Genomic DNA, 20,842 nt, shown 5'->3' on the forward strand with positions numbered 1-20,842 from the left:
CTTGGCAACCGCGTAAATGTAAATTTCGCAACTTGTTTAAATTGTTATTGAAATAGCAAGCGCAGGTTAATCGTAATTAATTAATTAATTAGATTATTTACCTAAATGAAACTACCTGAACTACAGTATAAAAGACGCAAGACTTGGTCTTTCGAAATCGTGACTTCAGAACTGCGCACTTAAAATCAATAACTGTAAGGGCCACGCTCTATACCTAAATGTGAAACGCCCAGGAGTAACGGGAACAGTCCGAACAATGTCCGACGAAGAAGAAGACTCGGTGTCCGAGGGCTTCTCTGCCAGCGAAGATGAGTGGAAGCCCAACAAAGATGCTCGTGGAGGCGAATCATCGGACGACGACGATAGCGAATTTGATGAGATGCAAGCAGCAGGGGCGGCTGGTGCTGCAGGGCCTAGTGGCCGATCATCTGCGGGCGCATCAAAAAAGAGGTAAGCAGGCACTCACTGGACATTCAGTCCTTTTTGGTTAACACTGTGCTTCTGCAGGGATCAGAAACCGCCGAGCGGCATAAAGGGAGCTTCAGTAAAGAAGCGCAAGCCAAGTGGGCAATCTCTGCGCTCAAAGCTGTACAACAAGTACCGGCCGCCGCCCAAAACGTTTCAAACTTCACCCTCTCAGCAGAACTCGCCATCAGCGTCGGGTTCAAAAAACGCAAGAACGCCCAATGAAAGCGGTTCACAGGATCGGCAGTATGCTGATTCCAGCAGTGAATCCAGCGTGGAGGACTATTTGGTGAATCCTGCCGACCTCGATCTGCGCTCGAGCTTCTTTTCGGCTCAGCCACCGTCAAAGGATAAATCGCCAGCGCCGCAATTCGATTGCAATGCAGGTGTTAAAATTCTCTCCGACTCCGGTTCCGAGGATAACAACGACAGCAGCGTCGAGGACAAAGCGACCAATGCGTTTGACTTCCGCGGGCTCCTAGAGAATGCCAACAGTCTGGAGCGCACCAGGGATGCACTGGCCAGACGCGCCGTCACAGCCGCATCGCCGAAAAACCGCGCCGCAACAATGGATGTCAATGCACTGCTTGCATTGGGCGAAAATCCAAATCAGAACTACGCCAAGGCTATCGAATCTGATAAGGACGAGGTGAAGGAGGAGCGAGCAGGGCGACGAGCTGCAGCAGAGGCCCCGCCGCCTCCCTTGGACGGACCGCCTCGTCTAAGCAAGACCAAGTCGACGCGCATAAAGCGGCACACCAAGACGCGGCCCGTGTCCACTGTGGTGGCTGCTGCTCAAGACACAGACGACTCCGATTTTGAGGAAGTGGCAGGTAGGAGGAAATACAAGTAGTTTGTCTACGCTCCAGAAGGCGAGTGGCGTGTCGCGTGAAAGTTGGTTGTGGCGCTCGATGGTGTTAATAGGATGGCATCCTGGTATCTGAAAAACAAAAGCTTCCAAATTGCTCTGTATGAGACTGTAGTTTTGTTTTGTACTTTATTTGTATTTATTCGAGTGAAAATAGAAATTACTCACAGACGTAAGGAACGGAATGAAGCTATGTAGTCGTATCTCTTCGATATATAGTATGTACCTATTTACTGTAACATATTGTTAGTCGATCAGACTAAAGAACTAGCCTAACACATTCCCCAGAATTTCACCCCAGTAGATGGCTTTTGTTGAGAGTGCTTTGCTTTAACCCAAACTAACAATAACTCCTGATGATAACCTGTGAAAGGTATTGGCCCGTGGCGTCGACGTCAAGCCGACAAAGTTCGTGATTTATGTATTGTATAAACCCCGTGTATTCGGAATCTGTACATCTCTGCGCCACTTATGCGGGCCTAACCAAGAACCTACTATGAAAACGAAATCGAAAGTTCAACTACTGTGCTATAGAGGCTTCTGGAAACAAACAGAACACTTAAAATCTCTTCGATATCCATGAGTTCAGTGTAAAAGGATGGGGGGTTAAATGTCCATGGGGATGGGGATGGGGTGACATTTGAAAGAGAATTCAAATACTGTTGATTTTTTGTATCTAAATGTGGTTTAAATGTCTGCACACACGAGTATACGGAACCACGATTATATGCAATAAAGGCCACTCACTAATTATGAATACTTTATACAAACTGCATTTACATACATACATACATACTATACAATAGCAGTACATGAGATTGTTTTGGGGAGTGTGAAGTTTGCGTTGAGACAAAAGCAAAGTCCAGAATTCAAGCAGATTGAAATCCAATTCCAAATAATAATCAATGTGCTATGTGCTATGTACAGTGTGCAGAGTGCAGAGTGCACAACATTTGTGTAGTTACTTTATGGCAATTTCAAGTGTTTCAAAGAAATGAACAACAAATAGCTAACCTAACCGATTAGAACTGATGTTTAACGAATTTACTTTAGCAAAATTATGGCCATTCCACAGAGTATTTAGCAGTAGCATCGCATAGCATCTGCAGAGTGAATTCTGAATGCAGAATGCAGAGTAAGAAAAACAGAATTAATAAAAGAATAAGTAACTAATGAATCCGTAATTTTAGCGCAATTTAGTGAATGGAATGTTGATTGTAATATTAATTCAGTAATTCACTAATTCGTAATTCAGTATTAAACTTAAAACCGCACTTTAAATGATGTAATAAAATAAATGCAAATGTTAAAAAGAGTTAATGGCTCTGGTCTGCTGTATGCTCTCGGGGGTGGTGTGCTATCCAGGCCCCTATAATATATAGCCTTAATGTAAGCCCCCACTTCGCCAGTGTCGCCACTTCCTCATTGTACCCCACTTCCCATTGCAGACGCGGAACTTGGCAGCGACGAGGATGGTGCCGCCACTCCGAACATCTCTGGCGATCTGGAAATCCACATCGGCCTGCAGTCCGGCCACGTTACCAAGGAGCAGAAGAGCCAGCACGAACTGGAGATGGCGCTCAAGCGTCGGCTCAACCGCGACATTAAGGATCGATATCAGCTGCAGCACAAGGTCAGTCTGCTGGCCCAAATGACCCGCAGCATGCTGTACAATCGCCTGCTGGGCGACTCCGAGCTAATGAACGGGGCATTGAAGCTGCTGCCCAGCAGGAATGCCTATCCCACGGAGCGGGGCACCGAGCTGAAGTATCTGCAATCCTTTGTCACCTGGTTCAAAACTGCCATCAAACTACTGAGCCCCCACTTGTATCCCGAGCGAACGGCGGGTACCAAGCAGGGCATTGTCAAAGAGCTGCTCACGCAAATTTCGCGTAAGGAAGCTCGCTGCAAGCAGGATATGATCTTCATATTTATTGTTCTTGCGCGAGGTATGGGCATGCACTGCCGGCTGATCGTCAATCTACAGCCAATGCCGTTGCGGCCGGCAGCCAGTGACCTAATTCCCATCAAGCTGAAGTCGAATGAAGCGAATAGGAATCGCAGTCAGACGGTCGACTCCGATGATAAGAGCGACTCCGGTGGCGAAACGACGGAGCGCAAAGGTGCTGCCAAGGCCAAGCCCGCGGGGGTGAGCAGTGTAATGAACACTAGCAAGCCAAAGCTGGGCTCCCCAACAGAACCTAAAGGACCGAATCCCAGTTCACGCAGATTAAAAAGTGTCAAGAAGGAGAGCGGTGCAGCTAAACCGGCCAAAAAAGAGGCTGAAGACATAAAGCCGGGCTGTAGTCCCATCGCAAAGTCCAGGATAGTCAAGAAGGAACCAGAGCGGGCACTGAAATCTGACGTGGTCGCAAGCCCTCCTAAAAGTGGTCTTAAAGCGCACTCAAAGTCCGAAAAATGTGTCTTCGAGGAAAAACCAAGTACTTCGAAAGCAGCCAGGCCGCAGTTGTCTGCGCTAAAGCGTTCCAGTACGGTTACAGGAATGGCGGCCGCGGACGAGAGTAAGAAATCCAGGTTGGCTCCTGACAATTCGTTCTCCCCAGTAGCAGGACGTACGCGCAAAGCAGCTGAAAGGCCAATACCTGCAGCTCTGCAAAAGAACAGAGTGGGGTCCCCGCAGAAGGTCGGATCCCCCGTCATTCCTAAACTGGTCTTTTCAAAAGCCAAACTGCAGAATGCCAAGCACAGTGATGCCGAGAACGCAAATCCCACAGAGAAGCATCAGCCGCAGCATAAGCAGCAGCTAGGTACGCGAGAAACACGGTCGCGTAGCAAGTCGCCAAAGGTCCACATCTCACCCACTTTTTTAACGGGTAAATCTGGCGCAGCAAGAGCAGATAGCACTCCGAGCCAGGCGCTTACCAAGAGCCAAGAGGCTGAGGCTGGGGCTGGGGCCATAACGGCTTCTGGACGGCAGCTTCGGACTCGACAGCCGAAGATCGGAAAACAGGCCATACCGCAGTTAGATGGCGCCGACGACCTGCCAGTGGCCAAGAAGCGTCTGAAGTTGGAGAAGCTACAGAGGTCGCCCGACTCCGACGAAGTATTTGAGCCAGCCAGGCCAGTGAAGAAAGCGCCGGTTCTGCCCAAGGCAGTGGAAAAGTTGCGCAAGGACAGGCGAGTCTTGTCCACAGACGATGAGAGCGGCTCAAAAGGCAAGCCCAGGCCTGACGCATCCGACATGTGGGTTGAGGTCTGGTCCGAGGTGGAGGAGCAATGGATCTGCATTGACTTGGTGAAGCTAAAGTTGCACTGCGTAGACACCATCAGGGTAAGACATAATATTCCAGAGCCATCAGATATGTTAACATCGTGCCCTTGCAGAAAAATGCATCTCCAGGCCTGGCCTACGTATTTGCTTTCCAGGATGATATGAGTCTAAAGGATGTGACCGCTCGCTACTGCGCCAATTGGAGCTCCGTCGTTCGAAAGGCACGCGTTGAAAAGGGCTGGATCGATGAAACCATCGCTCCGTATCTGGGTCGTCGAACCAAAAGGGACATCTGCGAGGATGAGCAGCTGCGGCGCATACACTCGGAGAAGCCCCTTCCCAAGTCCATAGCCGAATTCAAAGATCATCCGCTGTATGTTCTCGAACGGCACCTTCTGAAGTTTCAGGGCCTCTATCCGGCAGATGCGCCGACTCTTGGCTTTATACGTGGGGAAGCTGTCTACTCCAGAGATTGTGTGCATCTTCTCCACTCCCGGGAAATCTGGCTCAAGAGCGCCCGCGTCGTGAAGCTGGGTGAGCAGCCCTACAAGATTGTCAAGGCGCGTCCTAAGTGGGATAAGGTAGGCGAGCATCCACATCGAGATCGAGCATCCTCATTGACTAATGTAATGTATATGCTCTGCCAGCTCACGCGCTCTGTTATTAAAGACCAGCCACTTGAGATATTCGGCTACTGGCAAACACAGGACTACGAACCTCCCACCGCGGAGAACGGCATTGTGCCGCGCAATGCCTACGGCAATGTGGAGCTATTCAAGGCCTGCATGCTTCCCAAGAAAACGGTGCACCTGAGGCGTAAGTTCTATTAGCCGTGGGGATACCACGCCATAATTCTCTTGCTTTTTTATTTATTGTGTATTTTTCGTTTGTCGACAGTGCCCGGACTGATGCGCGTTTGCAAGAAGCTGAACATTGATTGTGCCAATGCAGTGATCGGCTTTGACTTCCACCAGGGCGCTTGCCACCCCATGCTAGATGGCTTCGTTGTCTGCGAAGAGTTCCGCGAAGTGGTCTGTGCGGCTTGGGAAGAAGATCAGCAGGAGCAGGCGCGCAAAGAGCAGGAGAAGTACGAGACCCGAGTCTTTGGCAATTGGAAGAAGCTCATCAAGGGTCTGATTATACGCGAGCGTCTCAAGAGGAAGTATAATTTCTAAATGTTTAATTTTCTTTATGTTTTTGTCGATTGACTTCCTTCTTTGTCTCAGTTTCGAGCTCCAAATTATGTTCCATTTAAATAAACTCTGCGATTAATTTCTTTCTTTCGAATTCATTTATTTAGCGACTGTTTAGTATTTGATTTTCGGTAGCTTTACATATGCATAATCAATCGTATATTATTATTTGGTATCAGTTAATTTACAAAACGACTTTTCATTAGCTGAGTAAGTATAAAGACATTGACGACTAACGTTTGAATATATAGAGGAAAGGAAAAACAGTAATTGGGCTCCGACTCTTCCAGGCGTCGTCAATTGTATCTCATCAAATATCTCATAGTAAGCAGTGTGGTGGTAGTCAAGTCTCTACAAGAGCATGGAATGCATCGGAACACTAGTAAACTAAGGCAATCTATAAATAAAATCGAGAACTAATATGCAAAAAGAGTGGCTTATCGCTTCAGTTGGTTCAACTTCAGTACTCCACACTGATCTGCCGTTAAGTTCGATCAGTTCCAGTCAGAATCAATGGGAGTTTCGGTCAAGTTCCACTGCTGCCTAAACCTACGCAGGCAAGGTCGTGGCCGACTGCCTGCCCGTCGACACGGGGTTGCCCGGAGACGGTGTCGCACTGGTCGTCTTCTGATGCTGCAAACAGCTCTGGGCCTTCAAATACTCGACATACATTCGCCTGGCTTGGTTGAGAACGCGTGTAACGTCGTGCTTGCGCACCATCTTGTCAAAGTGCATCGCAATCTCGTTGTAGTCCATTCCCGCTTTCATGATGGTGTTGCGGTGCTGCAGCAGCAGGGTAAGGCAAAGGAACATCAGGAAGGCATTGCCACCGCCGAATTCTGACGGCGGAGGTAGTGCCGTCGACGTGGTGCCAAGTGTTCCGGCGATTCCATTCAGATTGCCCGTTCGTTGTGGCGAATGTGTGTACGCGCTCTCGTCATCGGCATTGGTGGCAATCTCCACAAGCGGGGATACTTCCACCAAATTCGGCTCTGTTGAGATGGGCAGGATCACCTCTGGCAGGCTACTGCTGTTGCGCATTCCCAGCGGACTATGCCCGTCCAGCAGCAGCTGGCTTTCGTCGATGAACGGATTGAAGGTGCGGGACTCGTTCAGCTGGACGCTGTTGCTCTTGGTGGCCGCTAGTCGCTGGCGACGTCGCATGTGCAGTTCGCTGACGTCGGGACACGTTATGATCTCGTTCTCCTTAAGATCATCTACCATGTCCAGCGTGTCCTTGTCCAGCTCTTCGTACTCTATGCCGTCTGAATCCATCGGCCGTTTTGTGCTCTCCGTGAAGGGGAGGCCGAACACTTGGCGATCCAAGTTTTCCGCCTCCAGACGCAGCTCACGTGTTATTGCGTTTGTCATGGGATAATATTCTTGATCCTGGTCTGGCTCCTGGTCGGGCGTGCAGTCGCTGGTATTTCTCACCTCTGGCACCCGGTCTCCCGGTTCCCTCTGTTGCAGGTCCGGAGTGCGGAGTCCTGGCGAGATGTTCTCCAACTCCAGCTGCAGATTGTAGCTGCTCAAGTCTTGCGCCTGTTGTATGGCCGTTGCCGCTGTTGAGGCGCTCCAACTAGTATCTGGCAGCGAAGAAGAGTCGGACTCATCGAGGGACCCTCCCAGTCCGGCTTTGGTCAACTGAACCAGCGGCTTGGAGAGCGAAGTAGAGTCTGGGGGAGACCGCTTTTCGCCCAAAAACTGCTGATTGGCAATTCGATCTGAGATGCGGTTCTTATTAATTGTTGCGAAATTGAGAAATTCGTTGAAGTTCTTGACAAGCTTGGGCGGCATCTGGCTTTCGCCATTACCGGAGATGGCAGTCTCGCCATCTTCATTGAACGGAATACCAATGCGGCTCGTCGATGCAAGCTTCTCCTTGAGGTCCTTGAAGTGGCTGCCGCTACTGACGCGCTTTACACTCTCGCTGACGTGACTGGCATTCGATGCCAATTGCTTTGCAATTATATTGCTTACGGATAAAATGTTATTTTGCTGTGGCTTTTGTCCCACGGGGCCCTGCGGTGCCTCGTCCAAGTTGCAAGATGAGGATGAACTGCACAGGAAGGCCCGTCCTGGAGAGGCTGATTTTGGGCTTTCCGCGCCTGGGGCCTTTTGGGCATCATCTTTAAAAGGATTCGTTTCAAGAAAACGCGGGGAGTCCTTCCTATCAAATACATCATCATCCTCCTCGGAATCCTCGCCGGCAGTTAGTTTTTGCACAGACTGAACGATTGTGCTTTCCGTGGCCCCCTCAATCAGCGCCAACATTTTTGACTCGTCTAGGCTCTGGTGCACTTTGGCAGAAGTTCGTCGCTGACGACGAGCAGCTGCCCCCGCATGACGAGACATATTGTCGTCCAGACTGTGATTCAACCGCTTTGTGCTGTCCAGAGCATGGCCGCTGGCCCCGAGGGAAGAGCTTAACGAGCTGAGAGATGCGGACGAGCTCTGACGGCGTAGTGCACAGACCTTTGTGTAAGGATTCTCTCGCGGTTTGTTTAATAGATAAGAAGGACTGGTCGGCGTCGCGCTGTAGGAGCTGGAGAACGTGCTGGCACTGCTGGGCACTGAGGCATCCGCAATGGCCAAGAATTCCTGCAAGATGCCCATTTCGAATTTGAATAAATCATATAAAAATATCAAATATAAAGCTAAACATATTTTATATTCACAAACCTTCTCAAACAACTGAAGCTCCTTTTCGCTACTGGGATTGCTGCCATAACGGAGCGAGCTCCACTGTACCTCCAGCATGCGCAGCGCATCCTCGAATGGGAACTCCCGCTTCAGCTCGAGCAGCAGCCAACGGTAACAGAAGAGTAAATCGTCTGCCTGCTGCGACTTGAGGTACTCCCAGAACTCGGGATCGTAGAAGCTTAGTGCCTCTGTGAGGTGTGCGAACTTCTGCGTCATCGCGATGCCGTCTAGCATGAAGTTACCGCGGACTCGAGACATAATGGCACAGAAGCATATGTAGGCCTGGGCTTCATCGTTCATGGTGACCAGAAGGGGCGAGGCTATATCCGACATTCCCTGACAATAGCTCACCGAGGGATGGTTCAGGGCGTAGGTGGTGAGGATGTTGAAAAGCGATGCAATGTTCTGATTGTCGTCGCTGCCGGCGTAGAACGGATGCAGTCGGTCCGTGCGCAGGACATCCTTTTTCACCATGCTGGTTACGTAGGCGAGTTCTCCGGCCACACTGCCCCGTTTAATGGCCGCCTTCCATGTGTCCCTAAGCCTGCAGTACTGCTCCGACTTGCGCCGCATAAACTCCATACGCTGATGCCCATCCAAGGCCAGTCCGTGTGTCCCGCCTGGATAGACATTAAGCAGGTGCTTCCACACAACGCGGCGAAGGCTAGGATCGATCCCGCCCAGGAAGATCACCTTGTGCAACTCATCCTTGCGCTGGATCTGGCCTAGAGCATCTAGGAACAGGCGAAATTCGCTGTCGCACATGGGAGGACGAGGCGGAAGATTGGCCATGTGTTCCTCGGACAAATTGAATGCCTTCTGAACGATCGAAAAAGTCTTTTCCATGTGATTCATGATGAGACCCGGCAGCTTCGTCTGCATGTGTTGAACATATTTCTGCGAGACTCCCAACGACTGCAGCGGCGACACCAGCTCCCGGGCAGATGCATGACCGCCACCACTAGCACTCCCCCCACTTGGGGAGGCAGAGAGTGTCGATGAGGTAATGCTGCTTGATCGGCTGGTGGTTGCGGGTGACTCCGTCTCGCACTCCCTTACCAATGTGAACGGTTTCACATCGATCTGCAGCATCAAACAGGGCTCTGAGGCCGTCTGTATGGAAATGTTGTGAATTCGAAGAAACGCCGCATCGAGGTCCCAATCAGAGCGGACGGCCAAGTAAATTTCATTGCCAGCCGGATCAAAGGCTTTGTATTTAATGGAGAAGTCCGACTTGACGTCAAACGCCTTGGCGAGCAAAGAGTACAGAACCTCCAAAGTTGTAATCTGGGGGTCTACCGAAAACTTTCGCCACTCTGGTTTGGTGGTCGACTCGCATTTCTGCAACCAATGTGAAATGTGATAAACGCGAAGCAGTGGCCTTTGTTGTCTCGCTGGCCCTCTTGCTACTCACCTTCACTTTAACTCTCACAGCCTCTCTGGGGCAAATGCCTGCCATCTTGTTGTTGCACTTTGCGACTAACTTGTTTCCATTATTTTCATATTTTTTCTTTTGTTTGTATTTGATTGCTTTGGAGCGAATCAAGAGGTCGCAAGTAGAGCTGTTGTTAGTGATGTACCGATGTTCACTGATGTTTTCCGATGTTTTTGCTGTTACCGATGTTGAGTGATGCATCGATGTTTTGCAAAACATCGGTAGTTTCATTTCATATCATTGCAATGCCAAAGTAAGTAAGCATATTTTATTTAAAATAAATCAAATTTACTATAGATGGTATACATTTGTTTAAATATGAAACTGCAAACGCCGTTAACATCATTCGAAGGCAACCCGTTGTGTGTTTGGGAAGGTACGAAGAGTACTGTTCAGTCACAGACAATAAACTATTTACTTTATTGCTGCCAAGTACCTAAGTAAATGCACTGAAATGTAACCCCCGCACAGAGTAAGTGCACCCTATTTAAAAATTCACTCAAATGGAGCCTGTGAGTTCCTTCCCCTACAATAAGAGTACCACTGCTAGCTATATAAGGAAATCAGTATCAGAAACAACCACAACTGCCTGTCACTAATTTTCCCATCGCAATCATCAGAGGCTGTCGCCGTGTCTTCAGATCCTCATTTTGCGCCCCGTAGGACACCCACTCCGCAGTCCAACTGGTTCAAATTCTAGTTGCGACGACCAAACTGTAAACGGTTTATGTACCGTATACAACCCAGCTTCCAACAACACAATTTTTAAGTTTTAAGATTTTGTTGTATAATAATAATAATAATATAATATAATCAAATGGGAAACATTTTGAAAACATCGAAATCATCGATATCCGCAACCCATCAGCGCGGATTTGTCTTAGCCCACTCAACCCCCCTCTATTTAAACAGATTAACGACTTGATTTAAATGGCGGCAAATATTACTGATTGTAAATTCTTCTTCTAGGTCCATGCCATCTTACCTCTGAACTTAAAAAAAAGCCACCCTATTTTTGCATTAAAATTTTCAATTTTCATTATTTTCGGTGGAATGTAAAAATAACACTTTGGCTTATAACAGGTTAATCGTTCTCCGTCAAGGATTGGAATTGCTCAATTTTTATGTTCCGTCGAATTTTATAAGCTAGATAGAACATATAGACTATATATAGACTTTATATATATATATATATATGGATTTAATGAAATTTGTATGTCTGCCTGGCAGACCATAGTAGTTTATGGAGAACAAAAAATAGTGCCTTTTCGAATATCTGAGATATAGGATGAGTATTTAAATATCAAAACCATCTTTTGGAAACATATTATTTTGTTACCACATAAAATATTTTATTATATTCATTTCATACTCATAATGGGTTTAAAAACATCAATGTTCAGCCGACTACGCTTTTTTCCCGTTAGATCTGACAGGATCTGCATGAATCGCTATGGTGGACTACATAATGTGCCGCTAAAACGCCTGGCGGATGCGGACAAACTATTGCCCGAAACAGCAACCACAGTCGCGGACACAGTCACGTTACAGATGAGGAACTAGAACTTCACTAGCAAATTGGGCGGACAACCGGCCTGGCTGGGTGGCCAAGAGTGGGTGGGTCCTGCTTTATGTAAACAATTTTCCCCACTTGGGCAACATCTGGTACAACACTCTGCTTATCTGCGGATCAGATGAATATGGCACTGCCACCTAGAACAAGGCTCTGGCCGAACCTGACGCCGCGGGTGATCTGCGACAAGTTCATATATCGCTGGCTTGGCATTAGTTTCGATTACTCCACCACCCAGGAGCAAACATAGTTGCAGCAAGGATGTCCACAGTGGTTTCTACATCATCTGCCAGATGTACGACCGTTTTTTGGCCGATCTGTGAGTATTCCATGACTATCTACTTTGAAATGTAATCTTTAAATCGAGCTTTGTCTATAGTTTTGTGGAGAGCACCTGTCCGCATCCCGGCTGCGGCTATGCAGATGCTTGCGGGGATCAATGCAGCAAGCTGGTGAATGCCACCGAACTGATCCGTCCACGCTGTCCTCGGATCAGTACTGTATCGATCTACCAAAGACCGAGCGCCTGCTCCGTGAGTGGGTGGATAAGGCGGCTAATGATTGGACCCTAGGTGAAGGAGGGCCTCAAGTCGCTATGCATCACTCGAGACTGAAATCGAGTATTCCAGTGCACCACAGTAGCTTCGAAAAGAAGGCCCAAGCGATGCAGTAGAATTGCGAAGCCATTGCGCTATTCAAAAAGGGCATTAATCTGTTCCTCCAAATACCCAAAAATACACTGCTCTAGCACTGCACCAAATGCGTTGCAAATACGGACACCACTTTTAAAAAGTTGCATTTATCTGCAGTCCTCGGCCAACCGCATGAAGAAGTTTCTTTAATTTGTGTCTCCCAAGCCCTTACGAGATATCGTTGTATGTAAAAAAGCGTGGAAGTGATTTCGTGTGATACTTTCCACACACACACTTTTTCCCCTTCCTGCGGATTCTTCAACACAACTTTTATAAAAAAAAAATGTATTTGCAATAGTTTCAGGTAATACGGAATTGCCAGGAAATCCAATTCGTACCAAAATTATGGCACACACCGCGGTATTGGAAGATCCACGGCATGTTTCGGGTTAGAGTGTGCTTAGCTTGTTTTTACTGCCACAACAGGCTCAGGATGGACAATGGTGGCATCCCGGGCTCGGCTCCCTTTGAGAATCCTGCAATTGCATGGAAAAACATGGAACAATTCAAGAGCTGAGCTGCTTTTTCCCAGCAGTCACCGCGTGCTGGCGAACAAAACAAAAACATACCCAGATAAAGCACCATTGGCACGAATCCCCAGTGGAATGTCGTTTGGACAACGCCGACGACCACTCCCAAACGCTCCTTGACTCCTTCGGATAGCTCCATTTCTTATTTTATTTATTTTTTCGATAATCAGAATCAAAGATTATGAAATGTGTCGACAGAAATCGCCAGAACGCCTGACAGTATTGGTAAACGGGTGCGACCAAAACTACCAGACTTCAAATATTAATAATTCTTTTTTGTTTTGCTGAATTTCGTAGATTTTGTGTGTACACTTTGGTCTTTTTTTATATTCATATTATCAATGTAGATAGCAATTAATAGATCAATGTCAATGTTTCGTGGCATCAGATAATTTATTTACTTTGATTGGCTGGAAATTCATTGCGAGATTGGGCAACACTGCAAATAGAGAACAGCTGGTTTTCAACTCTCTTTGACATGTGGAACGCTGCGCTTTAGAGAATTTTTATTTTGGTTTTAATTTATTCTCACCGCCAAATTAATTATTCTCGACGCAGATCGCCACGGATTGCACCTAGCAGCAGAGAGCGCCATTCAGCTTAGTCGCGCCACAAAAGTAAGTGATAAGCACCTCAGTTTCTCTATCGTATTGTCATTTTCGCAGGCGACTAGAAAAAAGACATTGAAAAATCAATTCCGTATTATGTAAGCTTCTCGGCACTCATTTAACTACAGTTTCTCTGTGTTGCAGCCGCTCATTGCCTGGCCGGACCATGAAAACGACCAATCTCGGCCTGTATGCTTTCCGTTTAACCTTCGGACAGGTAAGCCTTCGTAAATTAAACCAGAAAAACGGGAAGGTATTGTAGAAAGCGCACCAAGAACAAAATGCAAATGGGTGAACGGTGGGGTTAGGGGATTTCCGAAGTAACCCACTGAAGGCCGCCCCTACCGTACACACACATACACACACACTCACAAATGATGGAGCTGGAGAAACTGCAGTCGGGCGACCCGTGCCGAGAGTGCCTGGACCTGGGCCTGGACCACAGGCTACGCTACTTTTACATCAGTCTCGAGGAGCAGCTGCTAAAGTGCGAGTCCCGCAGCTGCCTTTGGCCACAAAACGATGAGGTTTCCTCTGACGAGGAATTCGACTTTGGAGAAACAGTTCCCATTGAAGCCCCACAAAATGAAAACACTGCTGCTCCAGACGAGGCCGATGAGTTCATCCTGCAGCTGCTGCAGGACCTGGGGTCAGGCGTAGAGCCAGCAGCAGTGGAGACCCAGCCGGCGTCTGATTTGAATCTCATCTCCATGCCGGATCTTCTTTCTGGTCCTCTTACTGAACCTGAGGCTTGTACAGGGCTAGATTTTAGCTGGCTGGAGCCGAGCATTCCCGATAAGAGTGAATTCCCGAATCGCGTGATAACCAAAGAAGAAATTCCGCAACTGCCTAAGACGCTGCAGACTGCGCCTATGCTTAGTCCAAATACTGATACCTTCAACACTGCGCCGATACTCAGTCCCAGAGCTAGGCCAAGGAGCGATCCCTTCTGCACTCCGCTCCCGAAGGCATCCACTCTGCCCCGGAAAGAAGCAAACCTTAATCCAGTGCCCTTGAAGACGGCATCAACACAAGCGAGAATTACCGAGAAAGAAATTCTCAGCAAGGACAACCCGTTCCTGGACGCCATAAAGCGGCATGATGTTACGCCAACCCGCAGCTCAAAGACGACGCGCAGACGCCCAGTAGTCAGAACTGGGACGGGCACGGCTTTGCGGACGCAGGCGGTGATGCAGCTGCTCAAGCACCGGCAGGAGCAGGCAGTGGGAGCCGACTCGGAAGTGAAGCGCCCACCACAGCTATGAAAATTTGCAATTCTTTTTGTTTGAATAAATTTGCGAATGGAATTATGCATATGAGAATACGAGAAACGAAAGCAAGTTCGTTTATTTATAAACAATTTCGCTTTGTCTTTATTTTGTGTTGCGATTTGTGTGCGCACGCCTGTGTGCGGCACGCGCCTAGCGCATGTTCGAGCGTGCCAGAGCCAGAGCAACGATGCCGAAGAGATGTGAACTTTGGCGGCAACGAGGACAGGCTGAGTGCGTCTCGGGATTATAGGCCGCATCGGAGGCTTATCCGTGGAAATTTTGACGTCACGAGAGGGACAAAGATTGCAGCACAACGGCGTCGTTAGTGGTGAGAATGAGATCGGCTGTCCCTATTTAATCAGCTATTACATCGACCCCAGGCCACTCTCGTTTAATCAGTTCAATGAACGTGTTTGGGCCTGTGTGTGGGGTAATCGGTGGCATGAACCGGTTGACAACGGCCCCGGTCGCAGTTTCTTTGCTGCGTAGTAAACGAGACAGACACTGGGCTGGGCACTGGGCCAATTATATAGCGGCACTTGTTTGTTTGGCCTTCTAAAAATACTCGTATCTACAAAATTTAGAGAGCCGTGTGAGATGGTACCGCTTCTAATCGTGTTTTTCCTAATCTCTTGCAGGCGCCGCCGCTATCTGCGCAGGCCTCGACGAACTGCAGCCATGCGTACACCACGAGCTCGTCCAGCTCCAACCGTGTGGTGACGCGCTCGGCCACCATGCTAGCGCTTTTCGGCATCGCCCTCTCCTCGTTCAGCCTGAAGCAGCTGCTTGCCAAGAAGCACAGCAAGCACAATGCCCTGCGCAAGCTTTAAAGAGGAGGATGTCCCTGCCGAAACAGACGGAAACGATGTTGGGCTAACATCGGAAGCAAAGGAATAGCGAGGAGGCCAGCCGCCATGTCCTGTAGTCATACAATCTGCCATTATATATCCATTATCCATTATCATTACAACATTCACACTGTACATTTCTTAAGTTAAGTCACCCGATCGCAAAACTCAACAACAGGCATGACCGCGAGGCAGTTTATTTTGTACCAACTTTTGTTTAAATGCTGCACCTATAACATGCATATATTGTAGCTATACTTTCTATACTGTTCAGATCACTCGCAGCGATTTCGCATGCAGCGCCAACAAGGAATACAATTTGTGATAATCGTGTAGTGTATGAAAAAATACAGAAGGATGTACGGTTGAGGAGGATAGAAAATTTCTAAATTTCCGCTTACCATTTGATTTTTTGATCCCCGTTTAGTTTTTACATATGTATATTTATATATATTTAGTTACAAATTGTATGTAAATTGGAAGCAACTAAAACCAGAGAAGCGACTAAGTAGGAAGGGATATACTCGTACATACATTATTGACACCGTTGGACAGTGAATCGCTGAATCGCAGGCTGTGTGCGCTTCAGGTGCAACAGTATCCAATCAACAAATTAGTCTTAGTTCCATAATCTAATAAATGCAATTTATTCAATATGGAATGTCTCGTTTATTACTATATTATTATATTATATATATATATTACTGTTTTATTCAGATATCCCTTAGTCCTATTTAATATTGTTTCCTGTACAACGTAACAACAACTTAATGGATGGCCCGTGAGAACATAACAAAGTTGATCGAACAGTGGCATTATATTGCGTATGGCATCGAATAATAATGCTTTGATTAAACTTATACTGATTAAATCTATTATACATATGTATACATGTACATTTAATCGAAAAAGTCCGACGGGAAATGGAGCAGAGACATTTTAGAGAGTTAAAACCTCTTAAAACATAACAAAACACAAATCTTCATAAACTGATGATTTATAAAAATACCTCACATTGATGTATCTAAATAATTGAATGTGTTTGCAGCTTCGATTAAACTCGATCGACACCTTACTATGTGGCATCTTGTTTATGGGAACTCGGCCTTTGTATAATTGTGATCCAAGTTGATGTTATCTACGACATCAGGATAGATGGATATGGTGGGTGTACGCTAGGTGTAATTGTGAACCAGGTTCGTCGCATCAATGACCTCGAGCAGATGGGACATGGCCTGCTCTGTTGCGCTCCGCTGGGCAGTCTGATTCGCTGCGCTCGCGGTTCGGTTCCGCTCACGGGCTTCCCAGTACTGCATTGTCCGCACAGAGGGTAGTGGATAGTTCCTTCTCAGCAGGATGTTGCAGACACTTCTGCTGGCCGCATACAGATTATGCGCTTCTATTAGGTCCGCCCTGGGCCACACGATACGCCTGTCATTCTGAATCTTTTCGATTTGGGCCGGGGAGAATATCCTCTCCAAATTTGTAACGAGTTGTCCATAGAGGTCATTCGATTTGTCCAGCTGCCGTTGCAGTCTCTCCGTGTCCCTTTCGCTGGTCTGGATGGACAGATTCATTATTAAGTTGTCCCGTTTCAGTTCGGAGCTGCAAAAACAGTGAAATTAAATTGGGATATGCAATGATTTTGATCCCTACTTTTCCTTCTCCAAGACCTTAAGGTAGCCATCGGCGTCCACCACCTGTACTTGCAGACACTCCTCCGCAGGCAGTTCCTCAAATTCGTAATCACTCTCCGACTCCTCTGGCTGGTTCCTGGCAGGCTCTTTATCGTATTGCACCATTAGAGTTTCCTCGTTTGTCTCTGGTGGCAGCAAATGCTCCTCAACTATTTCTAAATCCATATCTTGATGCGATTGCAGGCTGGGCACAGCTTCTGGCTTTAGTTTGAGGGGTGTCAGATATCCACAGACCCCCCGATCCAGCCGCAAATCCCTTTCAAAATCCTCCATTTCAAAGTGCTCCAGGCAAATGCGTCGTAATTGGGTAATTTATGTCGTCAATTCGGCGGCAGAAGAGGGTCCACTGAAGGCGCAGCTTTGAATCGATGGGAAATCTGAAGGAGCTCTGGCTGCTTCCCGTCAGGGGGGTCCTGCACTCCTCGACGGCGCAAAACATATTCGTTTTGGTATTAAAACGGATTTTCTATTTCTATTTATATTTTATATTTTTATATTTTCTATTGCACTCTTTTGGGCTCCAGTGACGTCAGCTGTGCGGGCGAGCAGTGTTGGGCAACGGTGCGGCAACGTCAAAACCATATGAAAAAAACTATTCCACAAATGGGTGACGTGCCCGTGCCATCAGCATCGACAATTGTTATTATATTTGGTTAACTGGAAACGGCCAAGCCACCGGCCAAATCAAATCAAATGCAGTAGACGCCTCACCGGAGAACAACGGAGCTGCAGTGAGCACACAGATTGATTGTTTGTCGCTAGTGGCGACAGGGATAGGTGGTACGACAGAGAAGAATGGGTATAAACGTCAGCCGGACGGCGGACCTGGGGTCCAACGAGTGGCTGCAGCGGTTCGTTGGGCGACACCACATTGCACACGATGACGAGGCCTTCTGGAACGGACTTCTCAACTACAACATTGTGTTGCCGGAGAACAGGTGCGTACTGGGCGGGTGCTGGAAGTGTGTAAACGTCATCAAGCGGTCTGGTTAACGTTTCTTCGTTTTTTTCAGCCAGGACCAGCTAAACCTGGACAGCCGGCTGGAGACGCTATGTCAGTCGTTTATCGGTAATAATCTGAAGACTGGCAACTTCGGCTCCCTGGTCACTGTGTTCCTGGAAAAGACCAGCGAGCTGCTGTCGCTGTCTGACCAAGAGAGCAACATGCATGTGTGGCAGACCTTCAATGCCCTCTTCATCATTCGCACCTTGGTCAAGTACATCAATGAAACGGGCTCCGAGTTCCAGCTGCTGCAGCACTTCGAGGCGCTGCCCAGCGCAGAGCTTGTGCAGGCGGCCGTTGAGCTGCAGCAACAGACGCCAGCGGAGAGTGCCACCATTGCCATCGAGGCCACAGAGCAGGCAGCGGCTGCCGCCGCATCAGCGCCTGTCTTCGTGGACGGCGCCAAGTTCGAGACCTTTATTGATGCCTTGGTGAACCTAATCGTAGTGATACCCGTCAAGGAGTTCACCTACCACTTGCACCTGGAGGCTGTCAATATGCTTATCACGCTGCTGTCGGTGCATCTGTTTGCGCAGCAGCCCACGGAGAAATCGATAGTCTTTCGCACGGTCTTCAAGTGCCAGCACGCCAACGTGCTGATGTCGGCCCTGCTGCATTTTGTGGCGCGCATGGTGGAGGTGCCGCATACCATGTTCGGCTCCAGCTCAGCAGGCTCCATCGTCTTCGGCATCGCTGAATCGCTGCTATCCATCTTCACGTTCCGCAAGCAGCAGGATGTGCTGAAGGCAAGCAACGCCGTTGGCGGAGAGCTTTCGCAGCAATTTCGCACCCACTATCCGCTGGCCAACCAGAGTCTACTGCTCATCCTTATACTGACAAACCACTGCACGGCCCAGGAGAATGCCTATCGCGCCAGTCTCTTTGGCTGCGCCGACTCCAAGGACTCGCCCAAGCAGGGAACGGTGTCCTTCCAGATTGACTTCTCGGCCGTGTACGAGACACTTTGCCGCATTGTCACCATTGACCAGGCCACGCTGCTGCTCTATCTGCTGCTCCATCGGAATGAGCGCTTCTACAGGTTCGTCATGCAGCAGCAAGACCTGGAACAGTTGGTCATCCCCATTCTGCAGACTCTGTACAATGCCCCCGACAGCAACTCCCATCACATATACATGTCACTGATTGTACTCCTCATTCTGAGCGAAGACGAGGGCTTCAATAAGAACGTGCACACAATTGTATGTTGTACCTGTCACATGCTCTCCTCCCATCCCATCTTATCCGCGTGCTATTTCCATACTGTTTCCAGATGCTGAAGAATATCACGTGGTACACGGAGCGCAGCATATCGGAGATATCGCTAGGCGGCATTCTTATCCTGATCGTCATCCGCACCATACAGTACAACATGCTGAAGATGCGCGACAAGTACTTGCACACCAATTGCCTGGCAGCTCTGGCCAACATGTCCGGACACTTCCGAGCCCTCCATCCATATGTGGCGCAACGCTTGGTCTCGCTGTTCGAGACACTGGCACGGAAGCACACGCGACTGGATGCCCAGCTCAAGGAGCCAGCCGACAGCGCCGTGTTTGTCAATGTCGTTACTACGGCCGAGGATATGCTTCAAGACCTGAGCGTACTGGAGGAAGTGCTGCGCATGGTATTGGAAATCCTCAACTCCTGTCTTACAAATCAGCTTGTGTATTGTCCGAACCTGGTCTACACGCTGCTGTACAAGCGCAGTGTCTTTGAGGGCTTCCGCAGTCATCACGCTTTCCAGGATGTCGTCCAGAATATCGACATGGTAAGTTATACTCTTTAAAAACATATTCAAGTAAAATGATTTATCCCTTTCCCTTTTCAGGTGGTGGGCTTCTTCTCATCTCGTTTGCAGCGCGTGCAAGAGCAGCGCGGCGAACTGGGGGTCAATGAGGTGCTCGAGGTGATATCGAAAGGTGCCAGCCAATGGTCCAGCGATCGGCTGAGGGTAAGTGAGCCTTTAAGCCAATGAGAGAGATATGTGCTTCATGAGTTTTTATGGCTTATTATTGCAGAAGTTTCCTGATCTTAAGTTTAAGTACGTTGAGGAGGATGCACCCGAGGAGTTCTTCATTCCATATGTCTGGACGCTGGTCTGCAAGTATGGCTGCGTGCACTTCAGCTCGGAGAGCATAAAGACCGTCACCACGGACATTGCCTGCTAATATTTGTCCACGCTCCCCACGCACACTCTTCTTATTCGCTTCTCCTATCCATGAAGCACATCTGATCTATGTATATGTCATCTACTAAGACAGAGCCTGGCTCGCACCTATGTATGCCTAATGCACTAATTCAAGCCAAAAGGTCAAACTGTTGTATCGAAAGAAAAACGAAAAACACATCTCGAACGTTGACGATAAATGGAAACAAAGCTGGACAAGCGATCTAATGATAATACCTAGAGCAAGTAACGCTATTGTATGTTAACCGTCAATCCAATCGGAAATTGTTCAAACCACATAACATATGATAATATTTAGCTGCGCTGACAAACGGAGCATACCTATGGATGTTGAGCGGCAGAAACGAAATCGATAAAAAGTATATACACATATTGAAGAAAAGGATAATATATATATCTATATATATATATATAAATATACCTATATATGTATACATAAACATAGATATATTTACATTGCGTATTTTAGTCTATGGATAATGATATATTATTGTATTTAGCAATTGGAAAAGTCGATAAATTATATAATAACTAAA

At 47.9% G+C, this 20,842-nt stretch overlaps 8 protein-coding genes across 9 annotated transcripts; 5 read left to right on the forward strand and 3 right to left on the reverse strand.

Annotated features, from left to right (window-relative positions):
* Nucleotides 1-130: 130 nt before the first annotated feature.
* On the forward strand, nt 131-5,838 carry LOC6591255 (DNA repair protein complementing XP-C cells homolog). Its single transcript, XM_002015419.2, has 6 exons — nt 131-450; nt 508-1,298; nt 2,782-4,625; nt 4,679-5,146; nt 5,213-5,381; nt 5,463-5,838. The coding sequence occupies exons 1-6, from the start codon at nt 257-259 to the stop codon at nt 5,738-5,740; spliced, it is 3,744 nt and encodes a 1,247-aa protein (XP_002015455.2). The 5' UTR covers nt 131-256; the 3' UTR covers nt 5,741-5,838.
* Nucleotides 5,838-9,997, reverse strand: LOC6591256. The gene is made up of 3 exons (XM_026986788.1): nt 9,876-9,997; nt 8,441-9,802; nt 5,838-8,359 (listed from the first exon to the last, which is right to left on the reverse strand). The coding sequence occupies exons 1-3, from the start codon at nt 9,918-9,920 to the stop codon at nt 6,308-6,310; spliced, it is 3,459 nt and encodes a 1,152-aa protein (XP_026842589.1). The 5' UTR covers nt 9,921-9,997; the 3' UTR covers nt 5,838-6,307.
* A 1,284-nt stretch (nt 9,998-11,281) lies between these two features.
* On the forward strand, nt 11,282-12,367 carry LOC113565206 (probable methionine--tRNA ligase, cytoplasmic). The gene is made up of 2 exons (XM_026986688.1): nt 11,282-11,788; nt 11,849-12,367. The coding sequence occupies exons 1-2, from the start codon at nt 11,763-11,765 to the stop codon at nt 12,039-12,041; spliced, it is 219 nt and encodes a 72-aa protein (XP_026842489.1). The 5' UTR covers nt 11,282-11,762; the 3' UTR covers nt 12,042-12,367.
* Nucleotides 12,368-12,429: 62 nt separating this feature from the next.
* LOC6591257 (mitochondrial import receptor subunit TOM7 homolog) lies at nt 12,430-12,874 on the reverse strand. The gene is made up of 2 exons (XM_002015421.2): nt 12,731-12,874; nt 12,430-12,637 (listed from the first exon to the last, which is right to left on the reverse strand). The coding sequence occupies exons 1-2, from the start codon at nt 12,828-12,830 to the stop codon at nt 12,573-12,575; spliced, it is 165 nt and encodes a 54-aa protein (XP_002015457.1). The 5' UTR covers nt 12,831-12,874; the 3' UTR covers nt 12,430-12,572.
* A 338-nt stretch (nt 12,875-13,212) lies between these two features.
* Nucleotides 13,213-15,460, forward strand: LOC6590006. Of its 2 annotated transcripts, none has more exons than XM_026986687.1 (3): nt 13,213-13,308; nt 13,428-13,516; nt 15,209-15,460. In XM_026986687.1, exons 2-3 carry the CDS (start codon nt 13,466-13,468, stop codon nt 15,398-15,400), a joined length of 243 nt encoding a protein of 80 aa, XP_026842488.1. In that variant the 5' UTR covers nt 13,213-13,308; nt 13,428-13,465; the 3' UTR covers nt 15,401-15,460. The 2 variants fall into 2 exon arrangements, with proteins under 2 accessions (XP_026842488.1, XP_026842487.1); XM_026986686.1 differs by having other exon boundaries at nt 13,218-13,308; nt 13,444-13,516.
* LOC6590005 lies at nt 13,511-14,630 on the forward strand. Its single transcript, XM_002015422.2, has one exon. The coding sequence runs from the start codon at nt 13,674-13,676 to the stop codon at nt 14,562-14,564; it is 891 nt and encodes a 296-aa protein (XP_002015458.1). The 5' UTR covers nt 13,511-13,673; the 3' UTR covers nt 14,565-14,630.
* A 638-nt stretch (nt 15,461-16,098) lies between the features above and the next one.
* On the reverse strand, nt 16,099-17,607 carry LOC6590007. The gene is made up of 2 exons (XM_002015424.2): nt 17,075-17,607; nt 16,099-17,023 (listed from the first exon to the last, which is right to left on the reverse strand). Exons 1-2 carry the CDS (start codon nt 17,386-17,388, stop codon nt 16,594-16,596), a joined length of 744 nt encoding a protein of 247 aa, XP_002015460.1. The 5' UTR covers nt 17,389-17,607; the 3' UTR covers nt 16,099-16,593.
* Nucleotides 17,608-17,742: 135 nt separating this feature from the next.
* LOC6590008 (dymeclin) lies at nt 17,743-20,842 on the forward strand. The gene is made up of 5 exons (XM_026986685.1): nt 17,743-18,053; nt 18,129-19,317; nt 19,389-19,886; nt 19,947-20,069; nt 20,137-20,842. The coding sequence occupies exons 1-5, from the start codon at nt 17,911-17,913 to the stop codon at nt 20,284-20,286; spliced, it is 2,103 nt and encodes a 700-aa protein (XP_026842486.1). The 5' UTR covers nt 17,743-17,910; the 3' UTR covers nt 20,287-20,842.

Source organism: Drosophila persimilis, unplaced genomic scaffold (assembly GCF_003286085.1).
Source record: "Drosophila persimilis strain 14011-0111.01,24,50 unplaced genomic scaffold, DperRS2 tig00000002-arrow-pilon, whole genome shotgun sequence".
Lineage (NCBI taxonomy): Eukaryota > Metazoa > Arthropoda > Insecta > Diptera > Drosophilidae > Drosophila > Drosophila persimilis.